The following is a 22,294-nucleotide window of genomic DNA, read 5'->3' on the forward strand; positions in this document are numbered from 1 at the left end:
ATTGATACTGCAGTTCTTTGTAGGAGGGACAAATACAAATCAAATGTATTTCTTTTTCAAACTGAGCTTGGTAAAAACACAACATAAAATCTTAAGGTATTGTTATGAGCACCCCCGGAAACGGATTATGGCTGCCTACATGGTGGAGTAAAAACGGTCATGCACGTAAAAGCCCACTCGTGTACATACGAGTGAACGTGGGAGCTGCAGCCCACGAACGGAGAAGAAGAGAAGAAGTCATGAGCAATATGAAAACGTTTGTATTGAGACAACACCCATTCTCAGTACTGCAATCTTATCTCTATAATGTTTTGTCCTAATATCCAAGAAATTCAATTTGACTTGAAAGTTCATTTCACTAAATTCTCTCATTGGTGTTTGTTACCTGTAGTGGTCCTGTGCTCAATGACGTTTTTACGGGTCATTCTCTTAACAATGAGAGGAAAGAAGATCGTCTCCATCGCCCTGGTTCAACCAAACAAAAACTGAAAAAAACACACTTCTCTAGTATGTCCTCGCGCTTCGATGCGCAGCACAACAGTGGAGTGATGGCCGAGAGGTAACGCGTCCGCCTAGGAAGCGAGAGAATCTGAGTACACTGGTTCGAATCACGGCACAGTCGCCGGTATTTTCTCCCCCTCCACTGGACCTTGAGTGGTGGTCTGGATGCTAGTCATTCGGATTTTTGGATGCTGGTTTTCTTCAATGTTTCATTCAATACCCGTGAGGACGTGGGTTCGAATCCTGCTCTCGCCCTTTCTCCGAAGTTTGACTTGAAAATCAAACTGTGCGCCTAGTCTTTCGGATGAGACGATAAACTGAGGTCCCGTGTGCAGCATGCACTTAGCGCACGTAAACGAACCCACGGCAACAAAAGGCTTGTCCTTGGCAAAATTCTGTAGAAAAATCCACTTCGACAGGAGAAGCTAATAAAAAATATTGCAGGTAGGAAAAAACACAAAACAAGAGGCAAAGCCTTCAAGACTCACTTGTGCTTCGCGCTTTATCCAGTAAAGGAATCAAGATGAGAAAAAAAAGAGATTAAAAAAAATCGTTGAAGAGTGTTCTGTATTAAGTATGATATAATTATGAGATAAGCTTGGGAGAAAAAAAAATTAAAAAAAGAAAAAAAAGGCATGCGAGCAGGATCGAAGCACACATGTTCAGTTCCGAAGGAAGAGAATGATCCCCAAGTTGACTAAATTCATAACTCAACGCAATGTTGACGTTTCCTTCTTCTGCGTTAGATGTGATTGTAGTGGACGTAATAACGCCGTTTAAACCATGTGTTTTGTGTGTTATATTATATCTCGATTTTTTTTTTTTCGGCGGTAAAGGAGACGTTACTGTCTCCAAACACATCGCAACACATTGTAGATCTCTAGATCAGCACAAACCAGTCTACAAGGGGCTGAAAGAAACGATCGATTCAATTTTTCTCTTATGTTCATTCCAGTTAATTCAGTGTCGACTTTAGAATATCTATATGCAGTAAACACGTCGATGGTGTAGTTAGTATCACTGTATGTGTTCTGTCCAGGACTTGTGTTTCTTTCCTTTTAAACTTTATAAGAAACACGAGGTCATGTCTTCTTCTAAAACAACCTACCTTCTAGTCGGCCAAACTCAGTGGAGAGCGGTCTTTAGAATTTTCGGATTTTGGAACACATCTCAACGAGATGATTCGAAACACGGCTTAATTCGGGAGACTTACAACCTGTTATTGGTATGACTGTGAAGATTTTTTCCTACTATGTTTAAGCCAATTTTGGTATTGGCAGACACACTATTTCCAGAGAAAATGGCAATGTTAAAGTTAACCACATACACACACGCACGCGCACGCGCACACACAGACAACTGAACGCTGGGTTAAAACATAGACTCACTTTTTTACACAAGTGAGTCAAAAATGGGTGGCGCTTTCAATGTAGCGACGCGCTCTCCCTGGGGAGAGCAGCCGAATTTCACACCGAGAAATCTGTTGTGGCAAAAAGAGTAATACAATACAATACAATACAATACTTTCCTTTTTTCCTCCATATTAATTTGCAATGAATAGCTTACTTGGGAAGTCTGCTGATATTCATATGCAGTAGTTTTAACCAATAACCTTTAACCTGTTCTCATGCATGAATTTACGTGTAATGGCATATATCCATCTCTCCATATATACATTTATCAGGTGTTTTACTGGAAACGTTTAAGATACTTTTTACCAGTCGCGGTATATATCTTTTCAATCGATTGTATAGACTCTATACTTCAAACTTCCGCCCCACATCGGCTGAACCTGAGCTCAGATATATTGTAGTATGTATACTTCGTCATCTCATTAAGACTGTGGAGAACATGAGCACAGTCATAGACAGTGTTCTTTCCTTTCGTTAACTGGCTTAAATTCTGCAGACCTCATGGTGTCCTTGATATTAGAGCTAACTCATCAGCATATGATAATAGGAACAGTTCTATCAAACGTGGCTGAAGTTATGGATATGGATGGATACCTATTCTTATGTAGCACCTGTCATCGGTCGGAGACCAAGCTCTAAGCGGGGTCATTTGCACAACAGGCTGCCTTCCTGGGTAGAGCCGAATGACGGTTGCCATTGGGCGCTCATCATTCGTTTCCCGTGTCATTCAATCAGATTTCAAACACGCATACATACACACTCGGACAGACATGTAACATTTTACGTGTATGACCCTTTTGTGTATTTCCTACTACTAAAGCTACGGCTATTATATTTATATACAAGGAGAAAGGTGTATGACTCCAAATGCATCCCTGTTTGACAAATCAAAAAGATAAGTCATTCCCTTCCCTCATTCACACGAATACACGATGCAACTGAAGAATACGTGGCTCTCAAAGCATTAAAACATGAGGCAGATAACCCTGTCTTAGATAAGTTTGCAAACAAGGAAGCATGATGAATTGAATCAAAAGCCTTCCTCAGATTTATGATAGCTTTTGGAATAATAATTTTGGAATAATAATTTTCTTAAGCCAAACTGCATGTCAAAAACTTGCATCTATCCATTTAGTAAGCCATTTTCTAAGTATACTCGTGTAGATTTTCCTGACCAAATACCAGAAGGAAATTCCTCTATAATTATCCCAAACGCGAAATATTCAATGCTTGCTTGCCTTCATGTCTGCCGAGCTCTCTTGTCGCTCTACCAGTTGAGTGTATCCAGAAATCTAACCTGTGTGTGTGTGTGTGTGTGTGTGTGTGTGTGTGTGTGTGCGTGGTGTGTGTGTGTGTGTGTGTGTGTGTGTGTGTGTGTGAGAGAGTGTGTGCGTGCATGCGTGCGTGCGTGTGTGTGTGTGTGTGTGTGTGTGTGTGTGCGCGCGCGCGCGCGAGTGTGTCTGTATGTGTGTGTGCGTGTGTGTGTGTGTGCGTGCGTGCGTGCGTGTGTGTGTGTGTGTGTGCGTGCGCGCGCGCGCGCGAGTGTGTATGTGTGTGTGTAAGTGTGTGCGTGCATGCGTGCGTGCGTGTTTGCGTGTGTGTGTGTGTGTGTGTGTGTGTGTGTGTGCGCGCGCGCGAGTGTGTGTGTGTATGTGTGTGTGTTTGTGTGTGTGTGTGCGCGTGTGTGTGTGTGTGTGCGTGTGTGCGTGCGTGCGTGTGTGTGTGTGTGTTTACGTGCGCGTGCGCGCGCGAGTGTGTATGTGTGTGTGTCTGCGTGCATGCGTGCCAGTGTGTATGTGTGCCTGTGTTCGTGCGTGCGTGTGTGTTCGTGCGTGTTCGTGTATGTTTGTGTGCGTGCGCGCGTATATGTGTGTGTTGATGTGTGAGTGTGTGTGTGTGTGTGTGCGTATGTGTGCGTGCGTGCGTGCGTGCGCGTGTGTGTGTATATGTGCGTGTTTGTGCATGCGTGTGTGTGTGTGTGTGTGTGTGTGTGCGCGTGTTTGTGCGTGCGTGTGTGTGTGTGTGTGTGTGGTGTGTGTGCGCGCGCGCGCGCCCGTGTGTGTGTGTGGAATAAAAGGAAAACAAAGAGTAAAATTCGTACTTGATAAATCATGTGTTCAAATCAGGTCGTTTGTTTGATTTGTGTAACAAGAATGATATGTAAAATATAGATGTTGCCCAGTTTGCATTGGGAAGGCGACTGTCACGCGCGGGTCCGTGAACATGGAGACATGGGTGTATTATAGTCCTTCCTGTTTTTGCTTCTAATTGTTATTCAACAAAAGTATGGAATTACGTTCTCTCCAATATACCAAGGTACTTCGCCCAGAAACTGCTCCAGCCACCAATTAAAAAAATAAAAAATGATAAAAATAAAAAGCTCTAAAAATACATCCTTTGCGGCATCATAACTGAGCCTCATTCTCTTCCCTCTCCCATGCACGTTGTTTGGTGTGGTTTGAAAGGGTGGGTCAGTTTCAAATATAATACAATAATTGTAAGAATCTTTATTCAAATTCTGTTTTATCCATACGTTCATGCAGACGAGTCTTTTCTCAATAAAACGTGAGTGACTTTCGTCCTGGACAAAGATCACAAAGATTGTCCACCCTGAGCAGATGAACACCTTTCTGTGAAGGGTTGGGTCCGTTCAGGTCAGGACTTCCACCCTTTCCCCATCCTAATTCACATTCACTAAAAGCTGGTTCAGTTTCAGTTTTCAGTTTCAAGTTGGTGTCAAAGTGTGCGGGCGGATCCATATGCGCTACACCACATCGTTAATTTCCATGTGGATTAATAAAGTGTTTTTGAATTTGAATTTTGAATTTGAATCTGCTGTATAAAAAAAAATGTAAATAGGCAGCAGATGCATGATATTCGCGTAAACCCAAATCGTCTTGACAGCCTACTCTAGATTTGTGTATGACCTTTGCATAGGATGGACGAAAAAAGAAGAGAAAGCTTGGATTTTTGGATGCTGGTTTCCTTCAATATTTTATTCAATACCCGTGAGGGCGTGGGTGTGAATCCCGCTCTCGCCCTTTCTCCCAAGTTTGACTTGAAAATCAAACTGTGCGCCTAGTCTTTCGGATGAGACGATAAACCGAGGTCCAGCACGCACTTGGCGCAGTGAAAAAGAACCCATGGCAACGAGAGTGTTGTCCTCTGGCAAAATTATGTAAAAAGAAATCCACTCTAATAGGTATACAAATATATAATCATGCACTCAAGGCCTGACAAGCTAGGCATTTGCCTAGCAGATGTGGTGTAGCTTATATGGATTTACCGAACGCAGTGACGCTTCCTTGAGAAACTGAAACTGATTTGATAAAGTATCCATGTTCATTTCTAAAGTGTAAGCTGTTCATCGTTTTATTCCGTGTTGAGCGCTTCCTTTGACGGGAAGTCTTCATCCGATTTTGAGGCGTGTTTTGAATAACGTAAACTATTGTTTTTATCCTTTCAGCTATCGCTGTTCCTGTCCAAACTGAAAGCTTTTCCTAAAGTTGAACCTATATACATATTTCAGGTTCCAATGTGGACATCACACACGACACATAGATAGAAAGCTTGCAAACTGCAGTTTCAACGGAGTGTTAAATCGTAGGGCTGATCCATAGTCCTAAACCACACATGCTTAGAATTAGAAATAAAGTAAACGCACGACCTACGCACAAACCAAGTGCATGGGTCTACGTATTTGTAAGTGTTTCCTTTTTCATTCATTTTCTTCTCTAAACATAAAATTTGCAGTAATGGCCATATGTATTATATGCACTTGTATGGACTTTCTCACATTTTAAGCTTCTTCAAAGAGGTCTGAGAGAGACAAAGATGGAGAGAACAAACACAGAATTATTACAACAAACAGGCATTGAAATCTCGAGGACAGATTACCACACACTTTATTCTGCATGTTAACCAACCCAGCAAAACAAAAAAAAGTGTGTATATATAAGGCATCTTTGGAAATCGAGAGATAAAGGTCATGTTTTAAATTTATAGACATGTCCATCACGCCAAACGTCTTCATTTGTTACGTACAAAGATACACCTCAAAAGACCGAAACAGTTCGCAATACTTTCATATTTGTCTCAACAGCAAATCGTTTGATACTTATGTTTATAAGAACACCCTCTAAATGATAAAAACTGCATTAAATTCAAGAGTTACGAATTGATGTCTTCGAGGAAAAAGTTGCAGAATATAGACAGCATCACCAGTTTTCCTGACAACAAAGGAAAGAGGACTTCTGTTGAAGTGTTCAGTGCACAACAGCGAAACTTCGCAAAATGCCGAAAGATAGACACGGATCAGTTTCATTTCTTGAACGCCTCGAAAAGCAGACCGCAGGCCTCACAGCAAGGATCCAGACAGCAGTGCACGCACAACCCGTACAACTTCTTCAGACAGCCGCAGTTGATCTCCACCATCTTGAACAAGGGAGTGATGTACCAGATGTGGATGAAGGCGATCTGAGCGAACTCCTCGCCCCACTCCATGGCGATGCAGATGCCGAAGCACAGGGTGTGTATCATGTAGCAGATGTCCTTGCAGCAGTTGAAGCATCTGTAGGAGTTGGTCCACACGCAGTCCATGGACCGGACACCCTCTGGCTCAGCCAGGATGTCCTCGAAAGCGACCTGTAAGGAGAAAGTAGAAAAGAAATGAGTTTGCTGGCCATTCAAAAATATGCTTTCATAATCTCTAATGACATCTCTGAGGCATCATTCGCACTCTGTTTTTTTGTTTTTGTTTGTTTGTTTGTTTTTAAGAAGAAGAAAGATTCCTGATTCTACTGAATAATAGAGATTAAAAAGAAAATAAACGTATCTATGTCTATGTATGTTGCAGCAATTACTCTGTGTATCAACTCAGCTTCGTTGTCTTTTCATCCCGCTTCCACGAAATGATCCGTGGAAATAAACTGATTTGGAAGTAAAGCAAAATCTGATCAAAGATTAGCAAAACGAAACTGAACCCATAACTCCAAAGGATGCCCGGTCTATCCCTGGATGCACTCAAACGGAAATTCCACTTCAGCCATAGCAGGCAGAGGGCATCTGAAGCAAGGGATACTCCTACAGCTTCCTGCACCAACTGCAGAGTAAGACTCTTAGCACAGTCTGGTAGTTCCTCCCAAATAATGGGAAACGGCCCCTCGTGTGTGCTGGATGAAATCCCAGCTAAGAATCTAAACTTAAGACTGGGCAACAGCCATCAATGCATCGGATAAATCTCACCAGGAAATCAACGATTTGTACAGGGCCTGGAAAGAAGATGGGGGTGTCAATCGGAGTTATTGAACTTTGTCCCCCATCTCTCTCTCTCTCTCTCCCTCTCTTCCCCTCCTCCTCCTGTACTCTATCAAACTCCGGTTCTCCCTCTGCTTTAACGGTACCTTTCACTTTCACTTCTTCATTGAGCAAGGCGAAACCCCTTTGAGATAGATCAAACAGCAAGTGAGAACCACAGCATCACACTCTGAAGTATGAATTGCCAAAATTCTCTTTCTTTAATTGTCCTGTCTGCTCCGTCAGATAGCACAGTCTTTCGGTTGAGACGATAAACCGAGGTCCAGTGTGCAGCATGCACTTTGCGTACGTAAAAGAGCCCACGGTAACAAAAGGGTTCTCCATGGCAAAATCATGTAGAACACTCCACTCCGATTGGAAAACAAATAAAATTGAAGGAAAAAAAAGATGGGTGGCGCTCTCAGTGTAGCGACGCACATTTTCCCTGGAGAGAGCGGCCCAAATCTCACACAGAGAAATCTGTTGTGACAAAAAAAGAGTTATACAATACAATGATACACTACCATACACTACCATACACTATAGTACAATTGCTGTGTCTTTTAAAAGAATGGAGCCTGTTTCGCGAAAGTGAATAAAAGCAAACAAACCGAGTGAAAATAAAGAAAGGAAACACGCAAGACAGGACTTACCTTCAAGTGGTCATTGATATTGTTCGGATCACGGTTGACAAGATCGAGATCGGCCATGATGACTTGGAATATGAGAAGAAAACTGCTGCACGGTCAACTGATCAGGCTTCAACGGCTGCACGGTTTTAACTGCTGATATCCTCGCAGTCAGTAGGTAGTATATATATAATCTGCTTGTTTTATTTTGTTTGAAGGCATTATCGCCAAGGATTTAAACATAATCGATGGATGTAGCAATGTATAATTACGACGAGGATTTGGTCGTCCGTGACCGCATTATCGTGCCATGTGCTAGTGTGTGTGTGTGTGTGTGTGTGTGTGTGTGTGTGTGTGTGCGTGCGTGCGTGTGTGTGTGTGTGTGTGTGTGTCCGTGCGTGCGTCCGTGTGCGTGCGTACGTGTGTGTGTGTGTGTGTGTGTGTCCGTGCGTGCGTCCGTGTGCGTGCGTACGTGTGTGTGTGTGTGTGTGTGTGTGTGTGTGTGTCTATGTCAGGGACCGGGGCCTGATGCGATTAGAGGAGAGCAGAACCCGGTTTCCGTTTGATCCCCTTCAGAGTGTGTGCTACAGGTGGGGGTCTAAGCGGTTTACCCTGCTCACCTTGAGTACGGATCAGACTGTTTCTTGGGGGGTCGAACAAACTGTAAATACGTTCGTAGCACAGATCACAACAATGGGTGCAATTCTAGAGTTTTGTTTTCCAGGATGCTCAAAGGTCATGGATCGTTTCCTTTTGTTTTTCGTCATTTGCTTCTTTCTTTTGTTTTCATTTTTCTTTCGTCTGTCCTTTTATAACATTTCCATTCTTCATTGAAAAGTCTGTTTTTATTCATAGATTGTTATTCATCCCGATTCTTTTGATCATTGTCCTGTTCTAAAGTTTTGGGATAATGCTTATAAAGTGTACGAATGAATATGCCTTCAAAATGCACCATTGTCGAGGCGGTACTTGGCAATGCACACACAGACACAGAAACACACACTCTCTCTCTCTCTCTCTCTCTCTCTCTCACACACACACACACACACACACACACACACACACACACACACACACACACACACACATACAGAGAGAGAGAGAGAGAAAAGGGAGAAAGAGTCAGCCAGCCAAACATTTTATATCACAGAAAACAAACTAATCATCTGGGTGCTTTTTACCAATACATATTTACTCCGCACAGAGAATTCACAAAAAGACAAAAAAAGATATCACTTATTTTATCACAGATTGTTCTCAGTAGCAATAGCTTCGATACATCTTTACCACATCTGGCACCACTGCTCCAATGGATGGCTTTTCGGCAGAACAACCAGAGAAAACACTTACTAAGTAACGTTCATTCAACAAGGCAATTACTCTAAGTAAGTCACAGTCGAAAGCGTTTACCCAGGGACAATTCGGTGAAATGTGATTGGCAAGAAGGCTTAATGAAAAACAAAATCACAAATTCTGGAAAAAAAAGTCTTGATGTAACCAACCACAAGACAAAATGTGCCAAAAGGAAATCATCAATTTGATTGGAAATCTTATGTTGAGAATCGCTTACTAGGCATGGAAACTAGCAGATAACGCAAACAGAAAAGTCAACAATAAGCAGACTTTGAAAGTTTGGGGTTATAACGAGGACTAACAGAAAGTTATGTTGACCGTAGCTGTCTCATTTCTTGAAGGCAGTGAAGAGCAGACCGCAGGCCTCACAGCAAGGATCCAGACAGCAGTGCACACACAACCCGTACACCTTCTGCAGACAGCCACAGTTGATCTCCAGGATCTTGAAGAATGGAGTGATGTACCAGATGTGGACGAAGGCGATCTGAGCGAACTCCTGGCCCCACTCCATGGCGATGCAGATGCCGAAGCAGAGGGTGTGGAGCATGTAGCAGATGTCCTTGCAGCAGTTGAAGCATCTGTAGGAGTTGGTCCATACACAGTCGATGGAACGAACTCCATCAGGCTCGGCCAGAATGTCTTCGAAAGCCACCTGGATATAGGGAATAGCCCTTAGAGCGATATATATATATATATATATATATATATATATATATATATATATATATATATATATATATATATATATATATCTCTCTCTGTGTGTGTGTGTGTGTGTGTGTGTGTGTGTGTGTGTGTGTGTGTGTGTGTGTGCAAGATTGTAAAAGCCGCATGATGTAGGGATAATATTCTTCCAAAAGGAAATAGTATTGAACTGAGTGAAGTTACTGTCAGTATGTTTGGATACTGCAAGAAATTGACAATGTTGATTATGCAATCATTTATGAACCATTAAGCACGAATTGTCATCATCGCATGCAAATCAAATGGAGATGAGAAAAATTACTGGTTAAACAGACCCAGCAAACTAAGGGGTGGAGTGGAGGGTTAAGTGGAGACGCATTATCTTTGTGTGGTTGTCAGATTTCTCTCAGTCCTGCTCCTTCCCCGATCCACGCCAAGGCCCTTCCTGTGTCTGTTTCCCCACGTTTCCTTCTCTGCAGCATGGCTGCTTTACAGGATGAAAGATGAATTCAACCATTTCGTACTCTTTGTTGTTGCTTTTTCTTCTTGTTATTGTTATCATTGTTGTTGTTGTTCTTTAATAGATTCATTAACTATATTTGTTTTTGTGATTTACAAAATGTATCACTTTGTGTGTGTGTGTGTGTGTGTGTGTGTGTGTATGTGTGTGTGTGTGTGTGTGTGTGTGTGTGTGTGTGTGTGTGTGTGTGTGTGTGTGTGTGTGTGTGTGTGTGTGTGTGTGTGAGAGAGAGAGAGTCTTTTGGGGGAGGCTTAGGGTACTGCATGTGTTCAAAAAACACGCTAAATGTACCATTCTGGGTTAGATGCGGCTTTCTGTTTTGCTGTTGTATTGGCAACTTGATGCCAGACAGCGATTTTGCTACAAAATGAATAATAGATGAACAGGATAAAAGATAGGATGAATAAAAACAAAAAACAATGATTACAATAAATAAATAAATAAAATACAATGCGGCCTGCAGTTTCCAAGGAAATTATATCATCTTTCTTCAGTAAATTATTCCATCGCATCCTACATTTAAGTGCTGCTGCTGACCTGGTAGAAATGAAATAAGTGAAATAAAATATCGAAACAATAAACTGAAATTAAATCAAATAGAACGGAATAAAACATTTCGTGGCACAGCGATTGCTCTCAGGCACGGTGCAGAACAGGCTATGGGTTGGAACTCAACCAGAAATCTGAAACACTAAAGTTAGATTTCTTTTGGTTTATTCGTTTTCTGTTTCTCCAAGCCACACTCACTTGTCCCTGCGCACGCTATGGACTCAAGAGAGATACAGCAGCACGCACTACAGGGCACAGTCTCTTCCATATGTAAAGGAACCTTTAGGAGTGCTGCTCAAATTGTTTTCGATCAACGCAGTAAGTGTCAGCATCTATCAGACCTGACTGATAAACAGAACGTGATCAATACGCAGCGAAACATGGGACACGCCGTAATTAATACGCGGCGAAACGTTGGGCACGGCGTAATTAATACGCAGCGAAACGTGGGGCACGACTTCATTAATACGCAGCGAAACGTGGGGCACGACTTCATTAATATGCAGCGAAACGTGGGGCACGACTTCATTAATATGCAGCGAAACGTGGGGCACGACTTCATTAATATGCAGCGAAACGTGGGGCACGACTTCATTAATATGCAGCGAAACGTGGGGCACGACTTCATTAATATGCAGCGAAACGTGGGGCACGACTTCATTAATATGCAGCGAAACGTGGGACACGACTTCATTAATATGCAGCGAAACGTGGGGCACGACTTCATTAATATGCAGCGAAACGTGGGGCACGACTTCATTAATATGCAGCGAAACGTGGGGCACGACTTCATTAATATGCAGCGAAACGCGGAGCACAGCACCTTTGTCTCACTGCAAGAAGACCGACGATAGGCGTTATACACACACACACACACACACACACACACACACACACATATATATATATATATATATATATATATATATATATATATATATATATACATATACATATACCAATAATGATGACACCACTACTACTACTACTACTACTACTTATAATGATAATGATAATGTCATTACCACTTCCTATAATGATGATGATGATGATGATAATAATGATAATAAAAATAAAAATAATAATAATAATAACAACAACAACAATAGTAATGGAGGAGGAGGAGGAGGGGGAGGAGGAGGAGGAAGAGGAGGAGGTCGAGGAAGCTAAAAGTAATGAGAAGAAGAAGAATGATAATGTAACAATACGAAGAAGAGTCAATGATTAAAAACAGTAGCATCGTCAACACCAAAGCAGTCATCATCGTCGTTTCAGTTTTCATCAAGGCAGTTGTTTCTGAGGTTCAGGAGGTGATGATGCTGGTTAACCCGTTCCATGTCTGTGGTCAGTCATCTGACCCCCTGCCACACCATTCACTGACAGCACCCACGTGTGTACGGCCTCCCTCCCTCTCTCTCCCTCTAAATGTTCTAATAAGACGAAGGTTGTGTGTCTCAAATGCACGTTACTCAGCTGAACCCGTAACCTTCCATACTGTCACGGACAATAACGCCGACAAAGGGAAAGAAATGTGTACGGGTTTTGGTTGGTTGGTTTGTGTTTTTTCCCGGAACTACGAACAGATGCAACTTCACACTGTCAGAAAATCATTGCATTCAGTAAATGACAAGTGTAGAAAGGTACAAAGACATTGAACAATTCGCCGACAGGTCATTGTAATGATGATTTTGTAACGATTTTTCTTTTCGATAAAAAAAACAACAAATCAATTTTTTTTTTAAAGCGAGATGGCGCGAGGGGTAGCAGAGAGAAAGAGAGAGGTGTTATAGATCTGTGTATAGGTTTATATAATTCATTAATCTAGCGGTTGTTGTATTTTGTGGTCATAAACGCACGAACACACACACACACACACACACACACACACACACACACACACATTATATATATATATATATATATATATATATATATATATATATACGCCCACGCGCACACACAAGGATACAGACAAAGCAGATTGATATAGACAGACAGACAGATGCAGAGACAGAGACGAACAGAGAGAGAGAGAGAGGAGAGAGAGAGAGAGAGAGAGAGAGAGAGAGAGAGAGAGAGAGAGAGAGAGAGAGAGAGAACATCTTCTTTAACCAAAAAACAACTCCACCAAATCTGTTCTACAAATATGCTTTATTTTACTCAAACGGATTTCGAAAACATTTCCTTGTAGGTCAATGCCCAGGAAAATAAGAGCCTCTCTACAAGTTAAAGCTTCATTGTATCACAGCATTGGACAATAAACATTTATAGATATTCTTCAGATATGAGACAGAATGAAAAAGAAACGGGAGTAAAAGGCTTCATTTGGCGTATCCACACACTCAGCAGACTCAGCCCTAAAGAACTGGACCTGACGAAAAGTGACAAAATGCTTGAATGAACTCCGACTAGGAAAGCGGCGTGAAGACAGTGGAATAAATGCGTTGAAGACTGGAATTTATCCTCATTGAAGCTTCCGCAACAACTCCGATGACGTGACGATGAAGCTTCACTCAAAATAAATTCGTGATAGAGAAGCAGCAGAAGCTTCAGCACACACGTGCCCAGCTCTGGAACAGTCACGGTACAGTTGTATGCAGAGCTGGATCTCACTTCTTGAACGCCTGGAACAGCAGACCGCAGGCCTCGCAGCAAGGATCCAGACAGCAGTGCACACACATTCCGTACACCTTCTTCAGACAGCCGCAGTTGATCTCCAGAACTTTGAAGAATGGAGTGATGTACCAGATGTGGATGAAGGCGATCTGAGCGAACTCCTGGCCCCACTCCATGGCGATGCAGATGCCGAAGAAGAGGGTGTGGATCATGTAGCAGATGTCCTTGCAGCAGTTGAAGCATCTGTAGGAGTTGCTCCACACGCAGTCCATGGAACGAATTCCTTCAGGCTCCGCCAGAATGTCTTCGAAAGCCACCTGGAATCAAAGAACGGCCCTAAGCTTGCCTGAAATCCTTGAAGGGATGGTCCGTGCTCCAGTTAATCGTTACTTTTGAGAGGTGAGACCAGCACCTTTGTCTGACTGTGCAAAGAGCACAGTGTAGAGAAAAACGTCGTGAGGGTAAGCAACTCCAAGAACTGAAATAAGGCGTCAAAATATGAGAGAAAACAAAGAAGAAGGGAAAAACAAAACGAATAAGGTGAAGAAGAACAAAAATGTGCTGACGTTTGAATGCCGTCCTGTGACTTGGAAGAAGTGAAGAATCGCAATACATTGTGATGTCCACATATGGTCAACTTTCCTCTTGATCCAAGTGGACATGAAGGGAATCAATGTGTGTCCACGGCCCATAGCCCCATAAATGTGCCTCCACATCCGTTGTCCTGTCTGTTCTAAGTGTCCCATGTCCTAAGTGTTCCAAATCTGCAGTGTCTCCAAGTTAGGAGTAAAGTTAGGGGAGCATCTTTTCCTTTCGTCTCTCCCCTTACATCACGTCTCCGTAAAGTCAGTCTGATATTACATTCGCTTACTTAACTTCTCCCAATTAAGTAAATTTGGTATAGCATTACCAATCTGGATGTTCATTTGGCTTTTACTTTGAAATCATAATTGGCTACAACAACTCCCACCCTGATTATCGACGGAGAGAAGCTTTAATTTGATGGAGCGGGAGGAGACGAAAGGAAATCTTTCTAAGTTATAGGATACTTAGGACCTGGGACACAGCAAACTGGGAACAGTCTCTCCTGTGAAGACCGCTGATGTGCTGCCTGACTCATGCCTGCTGTCAGCCACATTGGGCAACACACGTCATGACCTCAAACTCTTGCAGAGACGTGGAAGCAAATATTTCGGATCTAGTAAAATAGGAACCCCAACACAGACAATCAGGACTCACCCCCTCCAACAACACAACCATCCTGGAACCAATACCCCATCCCTCAACGACTTGGGCGTCAGCCAGTAGGTCGTTACACTCCGGTGATGACTTCATTTACCCTCCCTCCGATATGGCAACAATCTGCATTCGAAGATGACTGACACTCCACTGATAAATTAAGTAGGGGGGTTGTGGGGGTGGATAGTGTGTGTGGGTGTGGGTGTGAAGCTTGTTTTTGTGTTTGTTTCTTTCAGTCTTTTTTGTTGTTGTTGGGTTTGTTTTGTTTTGTTTTTTTTGTTTTGTTTTGTTTTTTGTTTGTTTGTTTTGTTTGTTTTTTTTTTTTTTTTGTTTTTTGTTGTTGTTGTTTTGTTGTTGTTTTTTTGGGGGTGCGGGGGGGGGGGGGGGGGGTTGTGCGCTTACAGTTGAGTTCATCAAGATTTTGCGCTTTATAAATATTAATTATCTTATTATTTTTATTAATGTATTTATCTATTATTTGTTTTTTTTATTTGTTGGGTTTTTTTTGTTTTGTTTTTCTCAAGGCCTGATTAAGCGCGTTGGGTTATGCTGCTGGTCAGCAACTGCTTGGCAGATGTGGTGTAGCGTATATGGATTTGACCGAACACAGTGATGCCTCCTTGAGCTACTGATACTGATACTGATAAATTAATTACATGGAAAAGGAGTATGTTTTGTATTGTATTGTATTGAGTTGTACTGTATAGAACTGTGAAAATTCAATAATGTGTCGTTTTTTTGTTTGGTTGGTTGTTTATTTTTTTTTGTTTGTTGGGGTTTTTTTGTGATAGTGTGGGGGGATTACAACAGATATCTTTTTATGCAATTCGAGCTGCTCTCCTCTGGGATTCGCAAGAAATCATTATCGACAATTCTCAAACGATTTGAAAATCTAAAAGGCAAGAATGAACTTTGAGTGTAAGGTTGTAGAATTTAGATATGAATGCTGGCCGTCTTTTAGTTTGAACGGAAACGGGAGTGGAAAATCATATTGACAAGATTCGAAAGGTTTATCTATGGTTTTCTTTCGTGAATTCTTTTCTTTCTTTCCGAATGCATAATTAGCGGAGAAAAAGAAGGAGGACAAGGGGGAGGAGGAGGGAAAAAAGAAAGAAAAAAAAGGAAGGAGAAGGTAGTGGAAGACGAAGAATGAAGAAAAGGAAAAGGACAAACAAAAGGAGACCAGAAGGAAGGAGGAGGATCTAGAGAAGGTATTAATCTTTGACTCAAGAAAAAGTTATAAATCGCAATGGTTTGAGCAAAACAATATTAAGGATTTATTCTAGAATCGAAAGATGAAAGTGAAAAAGGAGACGAAAAGGAAGAACAAATACAACAACAAAAAAGCGAAGAAAAGAAAAAGAGTGAAAGAAGATTGGAAAAAGATGAATTAAAAGAACACAAAATAAAAGAACAGGAAAAAGAATAGCAAAAAGAATTAAAGAAGAAGATGAAGAAAGAGTGACAAAAAAAGAAGAAAAATCAAGAGCAATAAGATTGAGTTCAAACAATCCATACATACGTTTCAAACGAAGACATTATTTTTGCCTTCGTTTTTTCAAAACAGAAATATCAATTATCACATTTCCTACAGCAAACGAAAATACATTAAAAACAACAACTCAGTTCATTGAATAAAAGCACATGAACACATAATTTCCAACAGAAAAATGATTTCCCGCAAAACATCGTTCACTGGATAGGGAATTACCTTCAGGTGGTCGTTGATGTTGTTGGGGTCACGGTTCACGAGGTCCAGATCGGCCATGGTGGGTTCTGAGAAAGTCTGGAACTGGGGACGAGTCAAGGAACGGACAGTGACGAGCGGCAGGCGGACCCGGCAAGAAGGGAGGACAGTGTGTGGTCAGTCCGGACCCTCCCGCTGCTATTTATCAGCTTTCCGTTGCTGTCCCCACGATTCCCCAAAACAGTTCGGTAACCCTGCCTCCCCCCCAACCCCTACACACAAACACATACAAAACAACACCTCCATCCCCCAAACACCCTTCACCCACCCCACCCCACACCCCAACAAAAAAGGAAATTGTTGAAGTATACTGTATACTGACTTCCGTGAGAAACGCACCTGGGTGTTTTGTTTGTGTGGTGGTTGGTCGGGTGTGGGGCTGAGGGGGTTTGGGGTAGTATGCTTTCGTCAGGTTCTCTCTCTCTCTCTCTCTCTCTCTCTCTCTCTCTCTCTCTCTCTCTCTCTCTCGTCCCTTCCTAATATAAGTACGAGAGACAGGAGAGAGACACAGAGAGATATATATAAAAAGAGAGAAGAGAGGAGAGAGAGGGAGAGGCAGAGAGATAGAGACAGAGACAAAGAAACAGATTATCAGAAAGAATCAAGGCCCCCGCAATTTTCCGATCTGCGACTCAACCACACCGCCAATTTAGCCACCTGGGTGTTTGACAATGTGGTGTTTAGTTACACTCTGTCAAAACTGGTATCCACATAATTACCACGATTTCTGCTCGCTCCACAGAAGCCAGTTCCTTGGGACACCAGCCCATACACCACACTCACGTGCTCAGATATAGCTTCTCAGCTGTGTGCTCACAGCATTATTTTCAGTCTGAGGGGCATGGGTTCCAATTTCCGTAGCATCGGTGGAATCAAAGTGAAAAAATTCGCGTTCTTTCAGCTGAACAGATTTGTGAGTGCCTAGACCTCCTTTGTATGTATATTCACGCAAAAGAACAAATACACAGGTTAAAGATTTCGGGAATTCGTGTCAGAAGGCGGTGAGTTGTAGAAACAGAGAAATAAAGACATCAACATTTTTTAAGTACGTAAATTAAAGGACGAGAAGTAGCAGCAGTTGTGGTCAGTTACTCCATCACTAAGTAACTTCGTCGTTGTTAAAAGTCTAAAACTTTCCCATCCATTCACACATTCGCTGGACATTGATAAAGAACATGATTTCGATCAATACAATGAAATCAAGACATAAAAGCTAGAGCCAGATACGTTCACAGAGGGAGATGGCTCCATCGTGTATATTAATTTTTATTCCCAACGACAAAATATCTAGCTTTTCCTTATCCTTTCTTTTTTCATTCGCTCTCCAGTGAAGATACAACTACACATGAAAGCGCACGAAATCGTTTAGCGCGTTTAGTCGTTTAACGCGACTCCCCCTCTTTCTCTCTTCTTAGAAAAAAGCTCATGCGTTTTTACTGAGCGACAGTATAGCTGGCCACTTTCTCCCTTTCAGGGCGAAGCCTCTGTTGGGTGCCATGACCACCGAATTTAGTCACTGACCATTGAATAGATCAATGGGGTTAGCCCCACCACGTGTCCCCCTCTGGTCACTGATGCGAATACATATGCAGCCATGCGTGGCTAAAGTGGAGAGAGAAGGGGGGTGTGGGCAGTGTGGAGAGGGAGGAGGGACGTCTTTACTGTCCAATTTTGCCCAAAGCTTTTTGTCAGTGAGTCCCCCCTGTCTGAGAGCGTCCAGGCTCTGTGATGGAATGTGTGGTCCCCAGCTCTTTCTCTGTGTCTCCCCCCTCTCTCTCTCTTCCCCCCTCTCTCTCTCTTCCCCCACTCTCTCTCTCTCTCTCTCTCCTGTAGGAATTACAGGGAGGTTTTGGACGCTAGGCGTGACGTCACTACAGGGAAAGGACTCAAACGGATCCTTCCAGTCTCTTGTTATGTGCTCTGTGTGTGTGTGTGTGTGTGTGTGTATCTGTGTCTGTGTCTGTGTGTGTGTCTGTGTGTGTGAATTGACATTTTATTGTGCAACGTTATCGGCTGCCATGTACAAGACTTAGCCGAAGCCGGACCTGAGATAGATAGAGACAGACAGACACACAGACAGACACGGACACAGGCAGTGAGAGATAGAGACAGAGAGACACAGAAAGAGACTGTGTCAGCCTGTAAGAGAGAGAGGAAGGCAGGCAGCCAGACAGACAGAGGAACCAAAAGAGACAATGAAAAAGGTGCTGCAGAATGGCACTCCATCTAAACACTTTTGTTTATAACCTACCAGACACCACGACCCATCGCAACAATGCGGATTTAAAATTTCCCGTGTATAGAAATACAGTTGATGCAGAGAAACGGTGATGATGCATACATAGTACATAGCGGGAACGTGTGAAAGTGCATGTGTAACAGATTGCAATTTGTTTAAATTTCTCACATAATCAGTTACTAAAATATTTGTGACAGTGTGCAGGATGAATGTGCAACAGGAATTGTGCAATGTTCGTGTCTTTCGATATTCTTTTACTGATAATTTCTATGTGATAATAAAGTCATTCTTATCTTATCTTTATCAATGTGCAATATAATACATGCAATGTTAGCCTTGGTGTATTTCAATATATTTACAATAATGATTAATTACAACATTTTAATCAAGTGAATATATACACTAGTTTTTTATATTAATGTCTTTTATGTTATTGATTCTTTTTAATTTAAGTCATATTTATGTTTTTGTGTTGAGTAATTATCTACGTTTGCTTTTGCCGCACCTGATGTAATTTCTCTTAATGAGATAATAAAGTAATTCTTCTTCTTCTTCCTCTTCTTCTTATTCCTATTATTCAGTTGACCGATCCATGCAGATGGCAACATTTTATCAATATATCGATCAACCAATTATTAACCAGTAAAATAAATCAGTCAATCAGTCAGTGAATGATTAATATATCATTCAATCAATCATCCAATCAATCAAATTAAATATCTAATCAATTAATCAACCAGCCATGCACCTATCTTTCTATCCATTCATCATCCATCTACTCCTCCAAACGTGGTAGACGGACTTAGGAACTAAAAAGAAAGGTTTTACTGCTCATTCACTTTTAACCTGGACAAATCTCATCACTATATGGCTGTCAATCCCACTTTAGCCATTGAGAAAGAGAGAACGGTGTTGGGTCTTTGTTGTTTTGTTGGTGGTTGTTACAGCTGTCCCTTCTGGCGTCAGTCATTTGTGGGAGAAGGAGGGGCGGGGGTGAAAACAATTAGTTATACTGTGTGTGTGTGTGTGTTTGTGTGTGTGTGTGTGTGTGTGTGTGTGTGTGTTTGTGTGTGTGTGTGTGTGTGTGTTTGTGTGCGTATATGTGTATGTGTTTGCGTGTGTGGGGTAGGTGGAATAGTGTACATTTGTATTTGTATTTCTTTTTATCACAACAGATTTCTCTGTGTGAAATTCGGGCTGCTCTCCCCAGGGAGAGCGCGTCGCTATACTACAGCGCCACCCATTTTTTTGCTATTTTTTCCTGTGTGCAGTTTTATTTGTTTTTTCCAATCGAAGTGGATTTTTCTACAGAATTTTGCCAGGGACAACCCTTTTGTTGCCGTGGGTTCTTTTACGTGCGCTAAGTGCATGCTGCACACGGGACCTCGGTTTATCGTCTCATCCGAATGACTAGCGCCCAGACCACCACTCAAGGTCTAGTGGAGGGGGAGAAAATATCGGCGGCAGAACCGTGATTCGAACCAGCGCGCTCAGATTCTCTCGCTTCCTAGGTGGACGCGTTACCTCTAGGCCATCACTCCACATAAGCATACATACATGCGCGCAGGCATGTGCGTGTTTGTGTCCGTATATGTGTATGCGCGCGCGTGTGTGTGTGTATGCGAGTGTGCTTGTGCGTGTGTGCGCGTGTGCACGTGTAATCCTCGTTGGTGACCTACCCCCCTCCTCTCTCTCTCTCTCTCTCAAGATTTCAGCGTAACCAATTCTGCTGTATGGTTCTAAATTATGGACATTAGAATACAGATATGTTCATGTTTTACCTTGAAAGGACTTCTGGGTGTAAACAGACTAGTTCCCATTGATTTTGTTTTAACGGCGAAACTGTCGATATCCAATATAATTTATGTTGCCAGACGCTATTGGTTTGAATCGCTACAGATGAACAAGACCAGAAGCCATCGCAAAGCATAGAATATGCTGCATGATTTGGATGTTAAAGATACGAATGATCGGAGAATGAAAGCACGCACTTGCTTGTTTTTAGACAGGTTTGGTTTTGTCTGATTAGGTTAGGACTTCGTTCGTGGGCTGCAACTCCCACGTTCACTCGAATGTACACGAGTGGGCTTTTACGTGCATGGCCGTTTTTACTCCGTCACGTAGGCAGCCATACTCCGTTTTCGGAGGTGTGCGTGCTGGGTATGTTCTTGTTTCCATAACCCACCGAACACTGACATGGATTACAGGATCTTTAACGTGCGTATTTGATCTTCTGCTTGCGTTTCCATACGAAGGGGGTTCAGGCACTAGCAGACCTGCACATATGTTGACCTGACAGATCGGAAAAATCACCATTTACCCACCAGGCGCCGTTACCGAGACTCGAACCCGGAACCCTCAGATTGAAAGTCCAACGCTTTAACCATTCAGCTATTGCGCCCGTCCCTTTTTCACTTAATTCAGTGTAAACTGTTAACTGATTGTAGAAAGCGCAGTTTTTGGTCTGATCATATCAACAACAGTGAAAGGTTTTATTTGTACAGGAAATTTGGTATTGGTCATAACTTGGAACCTTGTTTCACATTGAACATAAAAAGACATTTGATTAGGAGTGTCGGAATTAGCGTTCCGTTATCACAGATATCGCAGGATTGGTTCAGCTCTCCTTTGAATTTCTGATCCTGAAGTGAACAATCATTACCTCAGTGACTGTCACTGGAACTGACAGTAGTAACCTGTCGGTCAATGTCATCAGTTGATGAAACACGTTTTTATAGATCTCATAATGTGGACCGCAACATCTATAGTGACTGTGAAGGTCACAACCCCCTGTCAAAACTCTGTTCCAACCTCTCCCCCCTCACACACACACACACACACACACACACACACACACTCACTCACTCACTCACTCACCGACAATGTGTACCTGCGCGCGCGCGTGTGTGTGTGTATGTTTTCGAAGTTTAGCGTGAAAGTTCACGCGTGTGTGAAAGTGTAAAAATAGAGAGAGTGATAGACGGACAGACAGACAGACAGACACGGACACGGACACGGACATTGTTTTATTGCCATTGACAATACTATCCTTTCGGCAAGGGGGACGATGTATGAACAAAAGAATAACGGCGATTTTCAGAGAAATTGAAACATTGCTGAGAGTAAGAAGAAAACCAAGGACAAACAACAACAACAAAATCATAAAGTACACACACACACACACACACACACACACACACTTCACACACACACACAGAGAAGGATATGAATACAAATCATGTCGAATCAAGGTAGTCAAATGGTCAGACCATTCGGCAAGATTAAACAGATCTCATGACATCACTGTCAACATAGAATCGCACTCAGTTGCTGTCTCATTCAAAAGCTCTGAAAAAGAAAAAAAAACGAGGCAGCTTTCTACAGTACAGGAGAGATGTAGACAGCCGACAGACAGAGAGATGTAGACAGCCGACAGACAGAGATGTAGACAGCCGACAGACAGAGAGATGTAGACAGCCGACAGACAGAGAGATGTAGACAGCCGACAGA

At 42.3% G+C, this 22,294-nt stretch overlaps 2 protein-coding genes across 3 annotated transcripts; both read right to left on the reverse strand.

Annotated features, from left to right (window-relative positions):
- Window positions 1-6,233: 6,233 nt before the first annotated feature.
- On the reverse strand, window positions 6,234-7,918 carry LOC143299848 (caveolin-1-like). Its single transcript, XM_076613338.1, has 2 exons — window positions 7,862-7,918; window positions 6,234-6,557 (listed from the first exon to the last, which is right to left on the reverse strand). The coding sequence occupies exons 1-2, from the start codon at window positions 7,916-7,918 to the stop codon at window positions 6,234-6,236; spliced, it is 381 nt and encodes a 126-aa protein (XP_076469453.1).
- A 1,090-nt stretch (window positions 7,919-9,008) lies between these two features.
- On the reverse strand, window positions 9,009-16,698 carry LOC143299614 (caveolin-1-like). Of its 2 annotated transcripts, none has more exons than XM_076612907.1 (2): window positions 16,510-16,698; window positions 9,009-9,842 (listed from the first exon to the last, which is right to left on the reverse strand). In XM_076612907.1, the coding sequence occupies exons 1-2, from the start codon at window positions 16,564-16,566 to the stop codon at window positions 9,519-9,521; spliced, it is 381 nt and encodes a 126-aa protein (XP_076469022.1). In that variant the 5' UTR covers window positions 16,567-16,698; the 3' UTR covers window positions 9,009-9,518. The 2 variants fall into 2 exon arrangements, with proteins under 2 accessions (XP_076469022.1, XP_076469023.1); XM_076612908.1 differs by lacking the exon at window positions 9,009-9,842 and adding an exon at window positions 13,197-13,876.
- Between the last annotated feature and the right edge of the window lie 5,596 nt (window positions 16,699-22,294).

Source organism: Babylonia areolata, chromosome 25 (genome assembly GCF_041734735.1).
Source record: "Babylonia areolata isolate BAREFJ2019XMU chromosome 25, ASM4173473v1, whole genome shotgun sequence".
Classification (NCBI taxonomy): domain Eukaryota; kingdom Metazoa; phylum Mollusca; class Gastropoda; order Neogastropoda; family Buccinidae; genus Babylonia; species Babylonia areolata.